This window comes from Vanessa cardui, chromosome 25 (assembly GCF_905220365.1).
Source record: "Vanessa cardui chromosome 25, ilVanCard2.1, whole genome shotgun sequence".
NCBI lineage: Eukaryota > Metazoa > Arthropoda > Insecta > Lepidoptera > Nymphalidae > Vanessa > Vanessa cardui.
The window spans coordinates 9,003,975-9,020,566 of NC_061147.1; the positions used below are offsets into that span (position 1 = coordinate 9,003,975).

At 37.5% G+C, this 16,592-nt stretch overlaps 1 protein-coding gene across 1 annotated transcript in view; it reads left to right on the top strand.

Moving 5' to 3' along the window:
• LOC124540436 (vinculin) overlaps nt 1-16,251 on the top strand; it is a 64,625-nt gene extending 48,374 nt beyond the window's left edge. Inside the window, exons 15-25 of the mRNA XM_047117991.1 lie at nt 472-620; nt 1,780-1,845; nt 2,849-2,960; nt 5,732-5,825; nt 6,294-6,483; nt 7,196-7,429; nt 7,989-8,118; nt 11,719-11,831; nt 13,315-13,405; nt 15,407-15,471; nt 15,947-16,251. Of these exons, the coding sequence (XP_046973947.1) occupies nt 472-620; nt 1,780-1,845; nt 2,849-2,960; nt 5,732-5,825; nt 6,294-6,483; nt 7,196-7,429; nt 7,989-8,118; nt 11,719-11,831; nt 13,315-13,405; nt 15,407-15,471; nt 15,947-16,054 (1,352 nt within the window). The 3' untranslated portion in view covers nt 16,055-16,251. The remainder of the gene's footprint in view (nt 1-471; nt 621-1,779; nt 1,846-2,848; nt 2,961-5,731; nt 5,826-6,293; nt 6,484-7,195; nt 7,430-7,988; nt 8,119-11,718; nt 11,832-13,314; nt 13,406-15,406; nt 15,472-15,946) is intronic.
• Nucleotides 16,252-16,592: the final 341 nt, after the last annotated feature.

A 16,592-nucleotide genomic window follows, 5' to 3' on the forward strand; every position in this document is an offset into this window, starting at 1 on the left:
AAGCATTTTACTCAATATATTTAAATGCCAGGATTAAAGTTAATTTAAAACATGAATAGCTTTAAAATTGAAATGCCAAATTGGACAGATAACAAAAGGTTAATATTTTAGCTATTTGCAGATAATTATTTCAGAAAGTAATTAGAATAAACATTTCGACGGGTCCCAAGAACAAAATCTTATGGAAAAATAAGACAAAATCGACTTTATTGTTAATTATTAACCTGTATAACATTAACTACACGGTAGTGTGTTTGATTGTTTGATTTGATTGAATGACCATTGATCAAAAAACCTTCGAAATTTATTCATCAAACGAAATTATTCATAAATATAGTTTTACAAAACATTAAGCCATCACACTGTAAAGTAGGAATTTCGCAGATACGATTATGTTCTTGGGACCCGTCGATTTGAGAGAGAGAAGGGAATTTAAGGGAAAGATTTGTGAGAATAGTTCTTTCCTGGCAGGTACTCCGGGTCGCGAGCAAAACTTCCAGGAGAAGTCAGCGGCGCTGTCGGCCTTCAGCCACAAGGCGGCCGCCGCCGCCGGCATGGTGGCGGCCGGCGTGCGCCACAACAAGAGGCTGGCCGACCAGCTCATACACAACGCACAGGAGGTCAGTCTCCCCTTTTTTTTTTTTATGGTATAGGTTGGCGGACAAGCATATGGGCCACCTGATGGTAAGTGGTCACCATCACCCATAGACAACGACGACCCATAGACGACGCTGTGAGAAATATTAACTATTCCTTACATCGTCACTGCGCCACTAACCTTGGGAACTAAGATGTTAAGTCCCTTGTGCCTGAAGTTACACTGGCTCACTCGCCCTTACTACAACAATACTGACTACTGTTATTTGGCGGTAGAATAACTGATGAGTGGGTGGTACCTACCCAGACGGGCTCGCACAAAGCCCTACCACCAAGTAAAACCCAATACAAGTATGCTGTATAAGTATGCTAGGCTTTGGTTAAAGTTCCAATGTGTAATGGAGCATTTTCTTTTTTAAAGTAACATGATTATTTTTCTTATTAATTTTGGGACGAAGTTTGCGCATTTGAAGTTTTTAACATCTACCCGCAAACTTCAGTCTCGTGAAGAAGACATTAGTGGATAGTGTCGAAATATCGAGCTCAAACGAACAAAAATAAAAAACATGGTAGATATCCCGATATTAATAACTTTAATAGTATAGTGGAGTAGTTTTCTAAAATTGGAAAAAAAAACATTAATAAAATTACAGTCGAGATGGCCCAGTGGTTAGAACGCGTGCATCTTAACCGATGATTGCGGGTTCAAGCCCAGGCAAGCACCGCTGATTCATGTGCTTAATTTGTCTTTATAATTCATCTCGTGCTCAGCGGTGAAGGAAAACATCGTGAGGAAACCTGCATGTGACAAATTTCAAAGAAATTCTGCCACATGTGTTCCACCAACCCGCATTGGAACAGCGTGGTGGAATATGTTCCAAACCTTCTCTTCAAAGGGAGAGGAAGCCTTTAGCCCAGTGGGAATTTACAGGTTGTTGTTGTTGTGGTATAGTCGAGCAGTTTCTTCAAATTGGTGGTGAATTTCGGACGTAATATTGAGTAATGTTCCTTAGTGTCAATGTTTGTTGCGGTGGTGACCACTCACCATGAGATGGTCCTTTTTCCAGACTGTCAACAAAAACAAAAAAAAAACTAAAATATGTAGTGTATTGTATGCAAATGTTACTTACTTTATAAAGTAAAACAATGTGATAAGATTTTAATATTGTGCTTTAATTTTAGGTAGAAAAATTGTCACCGCAATTGATCTGCGCCGGGAAGATTCGTCTCCACTATCCCGAGAGCAAGGTGAGCTACTAAGTTATTCTATACCAATTTATTAACGAGAATGCCAGGTTTAATACCCCATTCTTATTAAATTTGTTGAAGAGAGATTATGTCGTTGTAATTGCAGGTAAATGGATGTAAGATATTTATTTTTTGGCGATATCGTGTCTATACCAAAAAGCTTTGGAAAGAAAGAGAGGACAAGTCCTTTCTCTTTTCTTTCAAAAAAACGAAAATTCTTGTAACTTGTAATAATTCATACGGTTGATTCTGTTGATGTTTCTGAGTTTTATCAAATTGTAAGCGTCACTACGTGCTAAGAACTTGACCAAGTACTGTGTCAAGTTCTTAATACAGAACCTCTGCTGAGAATTTGTCAAATAAATAATATTCGTTAGTGGCAAAATATCCTCTATAAAGACGCTGGTTCTTTGTGAGAGTGAGAGAAAGTAAGAGATAGAGAGTGCACTGCAATATCTTCCTCACTCATATGGCCAGTCTTTAGAATTGGGTGCCGTGACCGAAATATGGTCATGTACATTATGCACCCAGAATATAATTTGCCAGCGTGTTTAAATATGTGGGACCCACTTATTCCTCCCCAAATACCCTGAAAGTAAAAAGTACTTAGAATGTCACTCTTTTTTGTACCACTTTTCTTTTATGGAATAGGTTGGCGGACGAGCGTATGGGCCACCTGACGGTAAGTGGCCACCATCACCTATAGACAATGAAGCTGTAAGAAATATTAACTATTCCTTACATCGTCAATGCGCCACCAACCTTGGGAACTAAGATGTCATGTCCCTTGTGCCTGTAGTTACACTGGCTTACTCACCCTTCAGACTGGAACACAACAATACTAAGTACTGTTATTTGGCGGTAGAATAACTGATGTGGGTGGGTGGTACCTATCCAGACGGGCTTGCACAAAGCCCTAACACCAAGTAAACTTCAAACATTACATCCTATTTAATGATGGAAGTTAGCAGTCCTGACTGTTTTGTTGTCACCCTACCCGCAGGTTGCCGAGGAACATTTCAACAATCTCCGTGACCAGTACTCGGACGCTGTGCTTCGCTGCAGAGACCTGTGCGACCAGGCCGTCGACCCACTTGACTTCGTTCGGACAGCTGGTGAGATAATAGCTTATGTATAGAAAGATATATTATTGATTTAAATTTTTGTATCAGAAAATCAAAATGGCGTTATGTGCATACAATGTCAATTTTGTCAATAAATTTTTGTCAGTGACAAATTTCTCGTTCTGCTATTGTGTTGTACCTTCCTGGTAGGTATTGTGCCGACAGAATTATCTTGAACTGTCTGTAAGAGTTAAAAGTTCGTATGTCAACCCAAGTTGTGTCAACAATCTCGTTCCTCCTTCTTTCCGACTGTAAGCAATTAAGGTTTGATGGTCCGATTGGATGAGCATATGAGTTTTGCACAGGGCTGCAGTGTTTGCTCTGATAGCTGCCATTACTGCCTAGATCTCTTTCCTATTGCTGTGCCATCTTCGTTGTTGGGGAGACCATGTTCCCCATTAGATGCTCATTTAGATGGGCACCCCAACCTAAATCGGAAATATCCGTCATTAGGGAATGAGTAACCGGTTTTTTGTGTATTGCCGAAGAGTGAAGTGTGGCGCCGAGCCACCACCTCATCTCTTGATACACCGTGTGGGTATGAATTTTCTCTCCCGTGTTTTCTTCTTTTTGAAATATTGAAGCAAGATTTGTGCTTGACAACAATGTAACCTGCCCCGAGGTATGACAAAATTGGCGAAATTGAGCTGGCCCAGCAGACACTGTAATTCGCGAAGCGTGATCTGACCTCTTACTAACGATATATATGGTTGCTTTGAGACTGTTTATCTTCTTTTCTAATGTCATTACTAATAACGACATCCCGTTCTTTAAAATTTCCTAGCGGATGGAAAGGTATTCTAGGTCTTTTGTCGGAGTTAAGATCGACTTTTTGTAATTGACTATCCAGCCCAGATCTTCCAAGTGCCTCACGGCCTCCGAGGCCTGAAGACATAACTTGGATTGGTCTTAGTGACCAAGAGGAAGTCGTCTAGGTAGACTAGTACACAACATCCCTTGACACGCAAGGTCTCCGCGACCCAGCATATTACGGAAGAGAAGAGATGTCGCGCTGAGGCCAGGCAAACATGTCATTTCGTTCAAATTACCTAGGTAACTGATTCGAAGGAACGGGCAGTGTGTTTTTGCTGCCGCTACAGGAAACTATGCTTGAGAGATATCTAATTTTATCATCCAGTCCCCCGGTTGAAAAAAATCTGGCTGTTTGAATATTTTTATCAGGAATTTCTTTTACGTCTTGTTTCAATACATTCGTTTACCGCACACAATTTGTAATGTTTGTTCAGATAATTTATAACATGGCGATGTTGTTCCGAAAATTTCGCTTATTTTACTGACGATGTTTGAGCAGTGACTTCTGTAGGAGTGTGAGACCAATTAACAATTTCTTGTAGGCCTGATTGTAATAATTATCTTTGGAATAATAAAGCATTGGTAATTGCAGCCATAATTTCTTCCGTTGAGGCCAGGAAATCTTTGCCTCTATTTGGGCAACATATTTCGTCAAAGTTACAAAAACTGAGAATGCAAGCATGTCTTTTAATACTTTTATATATCGAATATGATGTCACGTAGACGAATTAAAATTTTGTAATTCTGTTAAATGTTTTAAACGTTGTTCGTCGGCTGGTTTTAACACTTTTTTCTCATCGAAAATAGTTTTGCAAATACCTAAATCTAATGATTTTGGTGTACTAATACAAGGATTGACCAAGAAATCGCCCTTACTCTGTTCAGGTTGCTCAAACACGTCATTAGTTTTACCGGTTACATTCGTGTTTAAAGATGAAGCACGTTGTTGTTTCATAAATAAATTAGTAACGAAACTGATCTATTCGTGTAACACGTCGATCCTTGAATCGACTGTTACCCGAGCATCGCGTTTAGATTTCTTTCGCGGAGGTTCAGAGTCGCTGCTTGCCGCATTCCTGGCGCAGGAAGACTCTTCCACTCTTCCTGCGTCCTCGGTCCCTCTCGGTCGTCGGTGAACCGGAGTCCTTTGGCTTGTTTGCCTCGATGGCTTTATCAACCTCACTTGGCACGTGATTCATTACGATGCACTCCACTTATAACTTTACACTTATAACTTTTACATGTTTTACGGTGCACTCTCGTTAATCATAAAACACTTAATATTAGTTAACTATCACTTCGGAAAATTATTTTTCGAAATATTCGACAGATTATTTAAATACTTTCGGAATACGCCCACACTCGGCGAAAGTACACAACGCTATGATCATCAAAGTGCCAACGGTTAACCGTGTCCTCGCTGGATTTTCTACTACCGTCTTTTAGTATGGGGTAGTTGTACCACAGATAACATATTCAATCGACCGTAACTAAATGGCAAAGTATACACTGCTTCTTCACATGCAATGCTGGATATTTTCCGAAGACAAATTAATAATATCATCTGTCAATTACAAATTTCCAAGTAAATTCAACTCATCTCATCAAATTTGATCAATTCTTAATCGACAATTAAAAAGCTTGAAAATTCCGGTCACAGAGCTCAGGGGCGTTAGAGTCGAGTAGTCTTAATTTTCAACCGACTACAAAAAGGAGGAGGTTATCAATTCGTCTGTATTTTTTTTTGATTAAGGTGTTCGTAAGTTTTATATTGGTCCTTTTATTTGTCTGATTTCCTATTTGATTCTTGCCTTTATTTTTTTTAGGTAGTTTGGTTTAAAACTTTCTTCAAAAAGAGAAGGGAGGCCTTAGATCAGGAGTGGGACTTGAACAGGATGTTACTTTATTTTTTTATAATTATATCACTTTACAAACCACATTTGTTTCAGGTGAACTGATGCAGAAGCACACGTACCTCTGTGAAGATGCTATCAGAAACAATGACTCTCAGAAGATGGTTGACAATACCTCCGCTATTGCGAGGTACGTATCCTAGTTAATAACACTTATTTTCGGAGAAGGTAATTGTCTTTAGGAAATTTCGAAGGCTGGTTGGATTTGAATGTAAGGTTTTTTTTTTTTATGGTATAGGTTGGCGGACGAGCATATGGGCCACCTGATGGTAAGTGGTCACCATCGCCCATAGACATTAACGCTGTAAGAATTATTAACTATTCCTTACATCGTCAATGTGCCGCCAACCTTGGGAACTAAGGTGTTATGTCCCTTGTGCCTGTAGTTACACTGGCTCACTCACCCTTCAGACCGGAACACAACAATACTGAGTACTGTTGTTTGGCGGTAGAATAACTGATGAGTGGGTGGTACCTACCCAGACGGGCTTGCACAAAGCCCTACCACCAAGTAAAGTAAAGTTAAGTAATTCACGAAGAAAGTGTTCTTGTACCGCGCATTTGTGCTGTAATAATTAGCCAAGCGGCGTCCGTGCAGGCTGGCCAATCGCGTGCTACTGGTAGGCGGCGCCGAGCGCGACAACACGGACGACGGCGACTTCGCCGCCGCGCTGGCCAATGCGCAGGCGCGCCTGCAGGCCGCCATCCCGCCCGCCGTGCGCGCCGCCAAGCGCGTGGCGCTCGCCGACCCCGCCGCGCCGCCCGTCTGGCGCCAGGCCAACGCCGAGGTCTGACCCCCCCCCCCCCCAAACGACACGCTAGCACGCTAGCTTTGACGACCTCCGTGGTCGAGTGGTGTGTACACCGGTTTTCAAGGGTACGCCACTCCGAGGTCCCGGGTTCGATTCCCGGCCGAGTCGATATAGATTATCATTAGTTTTCTATGTTGTCTCGGGTCTGGGTGTTTGTGGTATCGTTATTTCTGATTTTCCATAACACAAGTGCTTTAGCTACTTACATTGGGATCAGAGTAATGTATGTGATGTTGTCTCAATTTTTTTTTTTTTTTCTCTTGTTTGTTGAAACACCGGCTCCCGGTATAAACACATTTTGGCCGCAACTGTTGACATACCGGGAGCCGGTATGGCTAAGTGTGTTCTGTTATTCGCTCTGAAGTACCCTCTGTTGAAAGTTTATATATTAGCTATGATTGAGTATTTATATAGAAATGGTTGAAAGTGAATAAAGATTATTCAATTTCACAATAAGATTCATAACTTGAATTGACTTGATTCGTACTATATACGGCGAAAATCTAGTTACAATAAAAGTCCGTCTCAAAATTGGGCTGTCTGTTGACCATACCGGCTCCCGGTAACAGGTAACACAAGGTGGGCTAATGTCATTTAACATACGAAAGGCTAGCTATGCTAGTAAAAAAATGTTCCTAAGTTGAGGAATGATTTGAGCGTGGAGTTTAGTGTGACCCCGTGTGTGCAGATCATCGCAGGTGCCAGCGGCGTGGAGGAAGCGCTGGCACGCAGCTTGGCGCCGGCGCCCCCCGCGCCGCCCGAAGCGCTGTCAGCGCTGTCAGCGCTGCGAGTGTCGGGCGCCGCCCCCCCGCGCCCCCCGCCGCCGTCGGGCGCCGCCCCCCCGCGCCCCCCGCCCCCCGACACAGACGACGAGGGCGAGGACATCTTCCGCCGCCAGCCACACCCCAGCCAACCCATACTGGTGAGGACTCGCCTGTATAGAAATATCGAGGGCAGTGATGCCATCCAAAGTAAAAATTATCTCAAATTGGGAGGACGAGTCGAGATGGCCCAGTGGTTAGAACGCGTGCATCTTAACCGATGATCGCGGGTTCAAAACCAGGCAAGCACCGCTGATTCATGTGCTTAATTTGTCTTTATAATTCATCTCGTACTCAGCGGTGAAGGGAAACATCGTGAGGAAACCTGCATGTGACAAATTTCATAGAAATTCTGCCACATGTGTATTCCACCAACCCGCATTGGAACAGCGTGGTGGAATATGTTCCAAACCTTCTCCTCAAAGGGAGAGGAGGCCTTTAGCCCAGCAGTGGGAATTTAGAGGCTGTTGTTGTTGTTGGGAGGACATCACCCAAAATAGCATCACTGCCAGAAATAATCTTTTTGAAATCGAAATCACTTCAATAATTTCCGTATCTCGGGTTACACAATTAAATGGGACCAAGTCGCTTGTTGTATCGCGATCGCCCGAGTGAGAGTGAGAGTGAGAGTGCGATGGTGACGGTGGGCGGTGTTGGCAGGTGGCAGCGCACAACCTGCACAAGGCGGTGCGCGAGTGGTCGTCGAAGGACAACGAGATCATCGCTGCGGCCAAGCGCATGGCCATCCTCATGGCGCGCCTCTCCGACCTCGTGCGCTCCGACTCCAAGGGTGAGTGCACCCCCCCCCTGCCCCTATGCAATCGTATTTGACTAACATGACTTGGTATTGTATTTCTTTGTAGAATCTACATTCCGAATCAGTGGTAGCTTCACTTAATATAGTTTGTTAAATGTAATTCCAAAGTCCTTGTAAAAGTCTACTTGAGTAAAGCAATTCATGGTAACATTTTTGAATAAATCGTGTATAAATGGTATTACTGTAGTATGCTTCCTTTGTCCGAACTATAGAATCATAGGGCAAACTTTGTATGGCAGTTAATACCTTTGTATTTACAGACCTAATAAAATTATACAATTAATTCACTTGATGGTAGGGCTTTGTACAAGCCCACAAAGGTACCATCCACTCATTAGATATTCTAACACTAAAAAACCGTACGCAGTATTGTTATGTTCCGGTTTGAAGGGTGAGTGAGCGAGTGTAACTACAGGCACAAGGGACATAACATATTAGTTCCCAAGGTTGGTGGCGCATGGACGATGTAAGGAATGATTCATATTTCTTACAGCGTCGTTGTCTATAGGTGATAGTTACCATCAGGTGACCCATATGCTCGTCCGCCAACATATTCCATAAAAAAAGAATAACTGGTTCATAGGGTTCAATTTCTTGTTGGTTATAACATCGTCAGTATTCTCCTTCACTCGAGTGAAGCTACTGATATATGATATGACCTTGATCATATAACCTGTTTTGCGGACTGTACATTAAGTAATTTTAACATTTTCAAATATGTTTACAAGTTGTCCAATGAGCCACCTGACGTCAAGTGGTCAGTATCATAGACTGTTACTGTAAGAAATATTAACCATTGCTTATCAAAAATATGCCACCAACCAAATGAATGAAGTTGTTATGTTCTTTGTGCCTTAAGTTACACTGGCTCACTCATCCTTAAAACAAAACAGCATAAGTATTGCTAACTTGTACAGGTGTGCTAAAATATAAATATTGTTATTTAATTTATATTCTAAAAAATGTTTTCATTTGGTTACTTTTAATATATTATAAATATATAAATAATTATAGTATATTTGTAAATATTATGTGTCATACACTGCTACTGATATTTTAAAAAAAAACATTGTGTTTATTTTTGTTCTGCTATCGCTACACCTGTCTATATTTTGTGCTTTAGTTATATTTCTAGAAGCTTCTAAATATTATTTAACTGTTAATCAAGGGTATCTCTTTGATTACAATACGATCAATTGATTACAAGAAAATATTTAAACTTTGAATTTTGTAATGAATATATTTTCAAAGAAAATTATTGAAATTTCTAGAAGCTTCTAGAACTTATTAAATGTTACCCTTAAGGCTTTGTGATCTAGTAACACTGGAGAATTTATGAAAATAATTAATTATGTAAAGGATTGATCATGTCTCTCGGCTCAGAGACGATCGATTTTTTAACGCTGCAGTCACATCTATGCAATTAAACTAAGAGTTAAAAAAACGTTTTGTCAATTGGTTACTTAGTAGTAAGTCAGTACAAGTATTTTGTAAAAAGAAAATGGTCTATACAAGACATTTCCGAATAAATCCGGTAACCTTTTTAATTAGTACACAAGTAAAACATAGTAATGTTCGGTTGAATTATAACGTACAATTTGCTTTCGCTATGAAGCATTGTCTTATCAGATTTGTAAGGGATTAGTTGGCGCTAAGCTAAAATACTACACGATCTGTCACTTTCCTATTCTATAAATATTAGGTATACAAATAAGTTTTAGGACACTTCGTTTTTGTATCATAACAGCTATTCGAAATTAATTCACAGGTCCAACTCACATATCATAAATAGTAATTGATATGTAGTATCGAAACGTAAAGGAATCATAAACAATCTATTAATTATGTAAATTAAACATATACAATAATCTAATAGAGGATCGTTAGTAGTAGGATCTGAATACAAAGAATCAACCTTGGGAGAGCTAAATAGGAATATTAGTGAACTCAAAAATTATTATCGCTAGTGATGTTATTAAATATGTATATTTATATATATATGTGTATATATGAGCTTTGCTAATTATGCTATCGTTGATGTGTATCTTTTCATTGCTTCTCGTGGATAGAGGTCGCTATGAACCTAAGCGGTGAGTTATATACACTGTAAATATAGTATATAGTAATGTATAGTTTATTTTCATAAATGTTATATGTAGTTATAGAGAGCAGTTAAAGCGCTAGAAGCGCTTAATTCCCTTAGTTCAGTGTCTGTGCTGTTGACAGATTGCGCAACCATTTTCATTATGATTGTAAAGTAGAGCATGCACACAGTTTAATAAATTTAAGAACTATATATTAATTAATTGCCGTATGGTTATTTATTCTTTGCTTGCAATGAAACAGTAAACTCTACAATGCAATGTATGTGTATGTAATGTATATGTAATGCAATACAAAATAAATCTATCTTGAATGTGCTTTAAAACACTCTGTGGCTGGTCAATTGAACTCAGTTTTACTCTGTGACCACATTATATAATATGATGCTAGTCATGCCTCTACAGCTTTGATGTTAAGAAAGGCTTTTAGTAAATGTTGAAAAAGAGTAACTACTGAGTTTCTTGCCAGTTCTTCTCGATAGAATCTACTTTCCGAACCGGTGGTAGCTTCACTTAATTGTTAAATGACGATTCAAATGTGCTTGTAAAAGCCCACTTGAATAAAGTTTATTTTGATTTTGGATATATGTAGTAGTTGTGCCGCGTGGATATCCGATACAATCCCCCCCTTTTTGTGTCGTAACGTTACTGATTTATATACCATCCAGTTCATACAAAACGATACAAATAACTTATGTATAAATAGTAATATATTATTTATATTTTTTTGTATAAATATTTGTTTGTAATTGTATTGTATGTAAATAGTATGTAAGTCAATCACTGCACCTAGTAACCTCCTTATTTTAAAATTATCCCTTTGATTGTGTCGCCTAGGATTAGTGTAATGTCTCTGTATTTTAAATCCGTCATATCTTCGAAAATATTTATTTAAATTACATGCACTAAAGCTATATTTATCTATATTAAATGCACAATGAATTTGAGGCACTTAATTGGGTAAGGCTTAATTTTGAATTGCATTAAATTGCTTACTAAATAAGACATTTTTTATCGTGAAAAGTAAAGGAAAATAAATGGTTATGGACCTACATATATGGTAAATTAATTTGATCTATCTGGTAGGGTGAACCCTACGAGCAATTTTGTGCCTATATTGCAAATACTGGCTTCAGCAAGAAACAAAAAACAATCTTTCTTTATGACATCACTTTAGAAACCTCTAAAACTGACAGTGTTTGTCTGATTATGCATGTATTATACATATAAACCAAAATCCGTAACGTAGTTTCAAAGATCTAAGCGTACACAATAACAGACAGACAGCGGAATGCGACTTCATTTTATACTATGTAGTGATTCCACGTTATTTAAATTTAATTTCTTTTTTTAATTTTGCATGTTGATGTATGCGTATTAAGCATGTAATTTTGTTAAATTAACAATAAAAAAGGGTGTAGCCACACTATACATATAATTATAATGAATTAATTATGTTGATTATATACAGGCAGTAAACGTGAGCTGATAGCAACAGCCAAGGCGATCGCTGAAGCCTCGGAGGAAGTTACCCGTCTCGCTAAGAAACTGGCTCTCGAATGCACGGACAAGAGGATTCGTACCGTAAGTTAATATATATATCTGATTATCGCTATTTTCGATCTCTCGAGTCTTATCCATAGTATATACTGTGGGCTGAGAAGTGTTGGTCCAGATAACAAGCAATTGGTAATCAAAGATTATATTTTAAATCGTTATTACGAACACAACAGTTAGAACAATTAAAATGACTTATCACTTAATTATAACACTGACTCTAACTTCTTTATTTTAATCTAAATTACAAAAAAAAGACCCGCTGAGTTTCTTTCGCCGGTTCTTTTCAGGTCAGGGTGTTCCTTTTTCCGAACCGGTGGTAGTGTTTATTTGACAATCAATAAGTGTGATGCTTCTATATTGAATAAAGGAATTTGAGTTTGAGTTATGAGTCGAGATGGCCCAGTGGTTAGAAAGCGAGCATCTTAACCGATGATTACGGGTTCAAACCCAGGCAAGCACCGCTGATTCATGCGCTTAATTTGTCTTTATTATTCACCTCGTGCTCGGCGGTGAAGGAAAACATCGTTAGGAAACCTGCATGTGACAAATTTCATAGAAGTTCTGCCACATGTGTATTCCACCAACCCGCATTGGAACAGCGTCGTGGTTCCAAAACCTTCTCCTCAAAGGGAGAGGAGGCCTTTAGCCCAGCAGTGGGAATTTTTAGGATGTTGTTGAGTTTGAGTTTGAATCACTTCACTTTCACTATATACACTATATAGAACGCGAGACAGTTTCTAGTAGTAAGCTGTCCGCCTGACTGAGCAAAACTGAGCTCAGCCCGGACGACTACCACGACGTAGACTCTGTCGAGCTCCTGTAGATGGAGCTGGCGTCCCAATAGTTGTGGTTTTGACTTCATTTCCGACATATATATGTCACCGTAAGATTGCAAACATCGTTAGATTACTATCTATTTCGTGAGATTGTAAACTATCGATATATTGCGAACCGTGAAATATGATTGCGATTTAACGCATTATTTTTCGCTATCACTTACCTTTGGCGGAGCACGCTGCAGCGGATGGTGTACAGTACAGTACATGCGGGTTGGTGGAATGCACATGTGGCAGAATTTCGATGAAATTAGACACATGCAGGTTTCCTCACGATGTTTTCCTTCACCGCCGAGCATGAGATGAATTATAAACGCAATCTTAAAACCCGCAATCATAGGTTAAGATGCACGCTTTCTAACCACTGCGACATCTCATGCCTTCTATGACAATATGCTATTTTTAAATCATATTTTTAAACACGATTTTAGTCAACGTTACACTACATCTCTGAAGTTTCTAAATTACTGAAAACTGTATTTGAATTGTCATTGGTTGGCGGAAGTTGACGACGTATCAATCGACCAATGACATTCAAGCATTCTACTTATGAAGTAATTACTAACAAATGACAGCGCGATTTATTATACACCTAGCGCCATCTATCAACCGCGAAGTTAAACAATTTCACTTGATCAATAAATGTCTATAGAAAAGCTGTTTTTTTTTAGAATTTGCTGCAAGTATGCGAAAGGATTCCTACGATTGGTACACAGCTCAAGATATTATCTACCGTAAAAGCAACCATGTTAGGAGCCCAGGGTGAGTTAATATATCGTAATTAAACTAACAATCCTCTTTTAAATATATATTTATGTATGTATATATTATTGAAAAGTGTGTATGACTTTGGGTATGTTCTTAAAATCTCACAATAGTATTAATTACAAGTATTATACTAATATTACAATACCAACATAACAATATATCAAAGCTGAGTTGAATTATTACTTTCAGCATTTATAATATTATATTTTTTGTAGTTAATAAATATAAATGAAATATATATTTTTATTTATTTGATTATAATGCGTAGTGCCATATTAATATAATTTAATTTCTTCAACGCCTCCATAACGCTTAACGCATAACCAGTGGGCATGCCGGACTATAAAGGTAAGGCTTTGCTTAATAAAGTAAAATTTAACGTGCCTCATAGTCAGCCTCAGAGATATCTCATATTTTATTTAACTACTTATTGCTGACAGTTTAGACTAAGGTGTGAAACGATATTCCTTTTGCTATATATTAAAAGTAGTTGTCGCCCATCTTTGGTCGTTTCTCAAGCTTGCTTCATACAGAGTTTGATCAATTTCGGTTTAGTGTTTTGGACGTAAATAAGCAACAGACCAAGAGACTGACTTACTTTCGCATTTGTAATATTATTCTAGCGGCAAGATACGATGGCCGTTTTGACACATTAAAAAAGTGATGTGAAATGTAAATTTATTATCGATATAATATATTCAAATCTTTGTTTTTTTTTGCAAGTAATTTAATTCCGGTTTTTGTTGCAAGTAGTATCTGATTAAAGAGGTTTAATAAAAAATATATAAAATAAGCTTAAGTAAATATATTCGAACGAAATCAATTTAAATCAAAAATTGGAATTAGAATGAATAACTTTATGAACACATTGCATACAAGAAATAAATTGATACAAAAAAAGAAACAAAAAAAAAAGTTATCTTCGCCGTATCCTAATATTTGTAATTTAGAAATCACATTCGTTAAATTGTATGACTAACTGCAGGTATAAAGAAGGTATAAAGAACAATAATTTGCTCCTTTGATGTAATTATTTATTAAATACGAAACTTCATGAGCGGGCAAACGTCAAAACGGCCATCATTGCGTGCCGCTACTATAGTTAAAATTATATGTATAGTAGATATCATTAATATTTAAATTTTATTTTCTCTAAAGAAATATTTATAAGAGACTGCCACAGATCTAAATAGAATCAGCTAAAATAATTATCACTGACCAGGAGTAGGCAACTCTTTTATAGTAAAAGACTTTTACAAAATATTGAGTTTGACGTATCAAAATCAGTTGATAGACAATATGATAATGTGAAAAGCAATGAAATATATTAACGTGTTATAGAGCAATTTTATGTACACAAAAAATATTACATATTGGTTATTATATATAAAAAAATATGTGTCAAAATTAATACCATTTTCTCAGACTCCATTTGTGGCCAGATAATTGACTATCATAATAACAGGCTTTTATTTAATTCAGACATTAAAGGACCGTCGATAGAAATTATCAAAAATCACATTGGAAGCGAACATTATTAATATTATATATTGCTTGTATTGGAGTAAAATATTTGCCTATATCAGCGATTATTAAAATGTACCATAATAAGTCCCAAAAAACTATTACCTTATATTTGAGCTAGAATAACTTTTAAATATCAGACACTATATCACATACATTACTCTGATCCCAAGTAGCTAAAGCACTTGTGTTATGAAAAATCAGAAGTAACGATGGTACCACAAACACCCAGACCCAAAACAACGTAGAAAACTAGTGATAATATACGTTGACTCAGCTAGGAATCTAACCCGGGACCTCGTGTACACACCACTCGACCACGGAGGTCATATATTTGTCAAAGCAGTTGTTGGATTTTGAATTACGAACATACTATGGCGAGATATTAGACAATGGTTATTGGCTCCTGGACTATATAGTCAGTGAGCTTTGAATGTTTAATAATAATATAATATGTGTGTATGTTTATAGGTAGCGAAGAAGATCAGGAGGCGACGGAAATGTTGGTCGGCAACGCGCAGAACTTGATGCAAAGTGTAAGTTGACCTCTAAGTTATATAACAGCATTGTGACAGATGAACCATTTGAGAGAATCTATAGCTACAAATAGTGTCGAATGGCGCGATACGGAGCTATTTCTATTGGTTGTATAAATCAGCAGTAATAGTTTTTATTGAATTTGCCGATGCTACATCTAAGTTGTGTTGTACTATACTAGAAACTTAACTCTTTAGTTAAGTTTCTAGTATAGTACAACATAATGTAAATAAGTCATATCCTAAAAATAAACAATACAAGTGTTATTTTGATCAAATATAATTAAAATATTTGTTTTAATATTGTAAAGTTAATTTACTGAGCTAAATTATTTTGAAAAGTATGATATACAAGTATAAGTTTTGTGTATTTTAAAAAATAAAATAGCTTGCACAACAATAAGGTTTAACAAATCCCTTTAGTGTGACAGTTTTAATATAAGACTCTTATATATAAAATATTTTGTCACAACAGGTGAAAGAAACAGTGAAAGCAGCTGAGGGAGCATCGATCAAGATTCGCACAGAGCAAGGCGCGTACCGTTTGCGCTGGGTGCGTCGCTCGCCCTGGTACCAGATATAGACACCACACCCACACTGAATTACTCCATATAATAAACGACAATACATAACAACAGTACAATATAAATAAAACAACTTTAAAAAATCAACTTTATTACATCTGTGACACAATATGGCCGCTAATGTCAAAATAAAAATGTGACGTTTGCTACTGTCACTTAATCTGTCAAATGTGATCAAACTTGGTTACTATAAGAATATTTTCTCTCAGTAAGACCGTACCGATCAATCTTTATTGTATCTTTTCCACTTGATATTAAACAAAAAATGTCTAATCTCGCCACTAAGTCAAAAAAAGTATTTTAAAATACACAGACAATGAAAAGATTACGGTGACATGAAGAATATACATAAACTATATACTTGTCTTAATTTATGTATAAACTGACTCTATAACAGCAATATGATTTAATATTAGCAATATAGTATGGTAGCTGTAACAATATTTTGTTATGGCATAATGCCTATGGCATAAAAGTTGCGAATGTGTGGCACAGTCTTTATGTCATTTTTTTACATTCAAGATAGTTCTTACACAT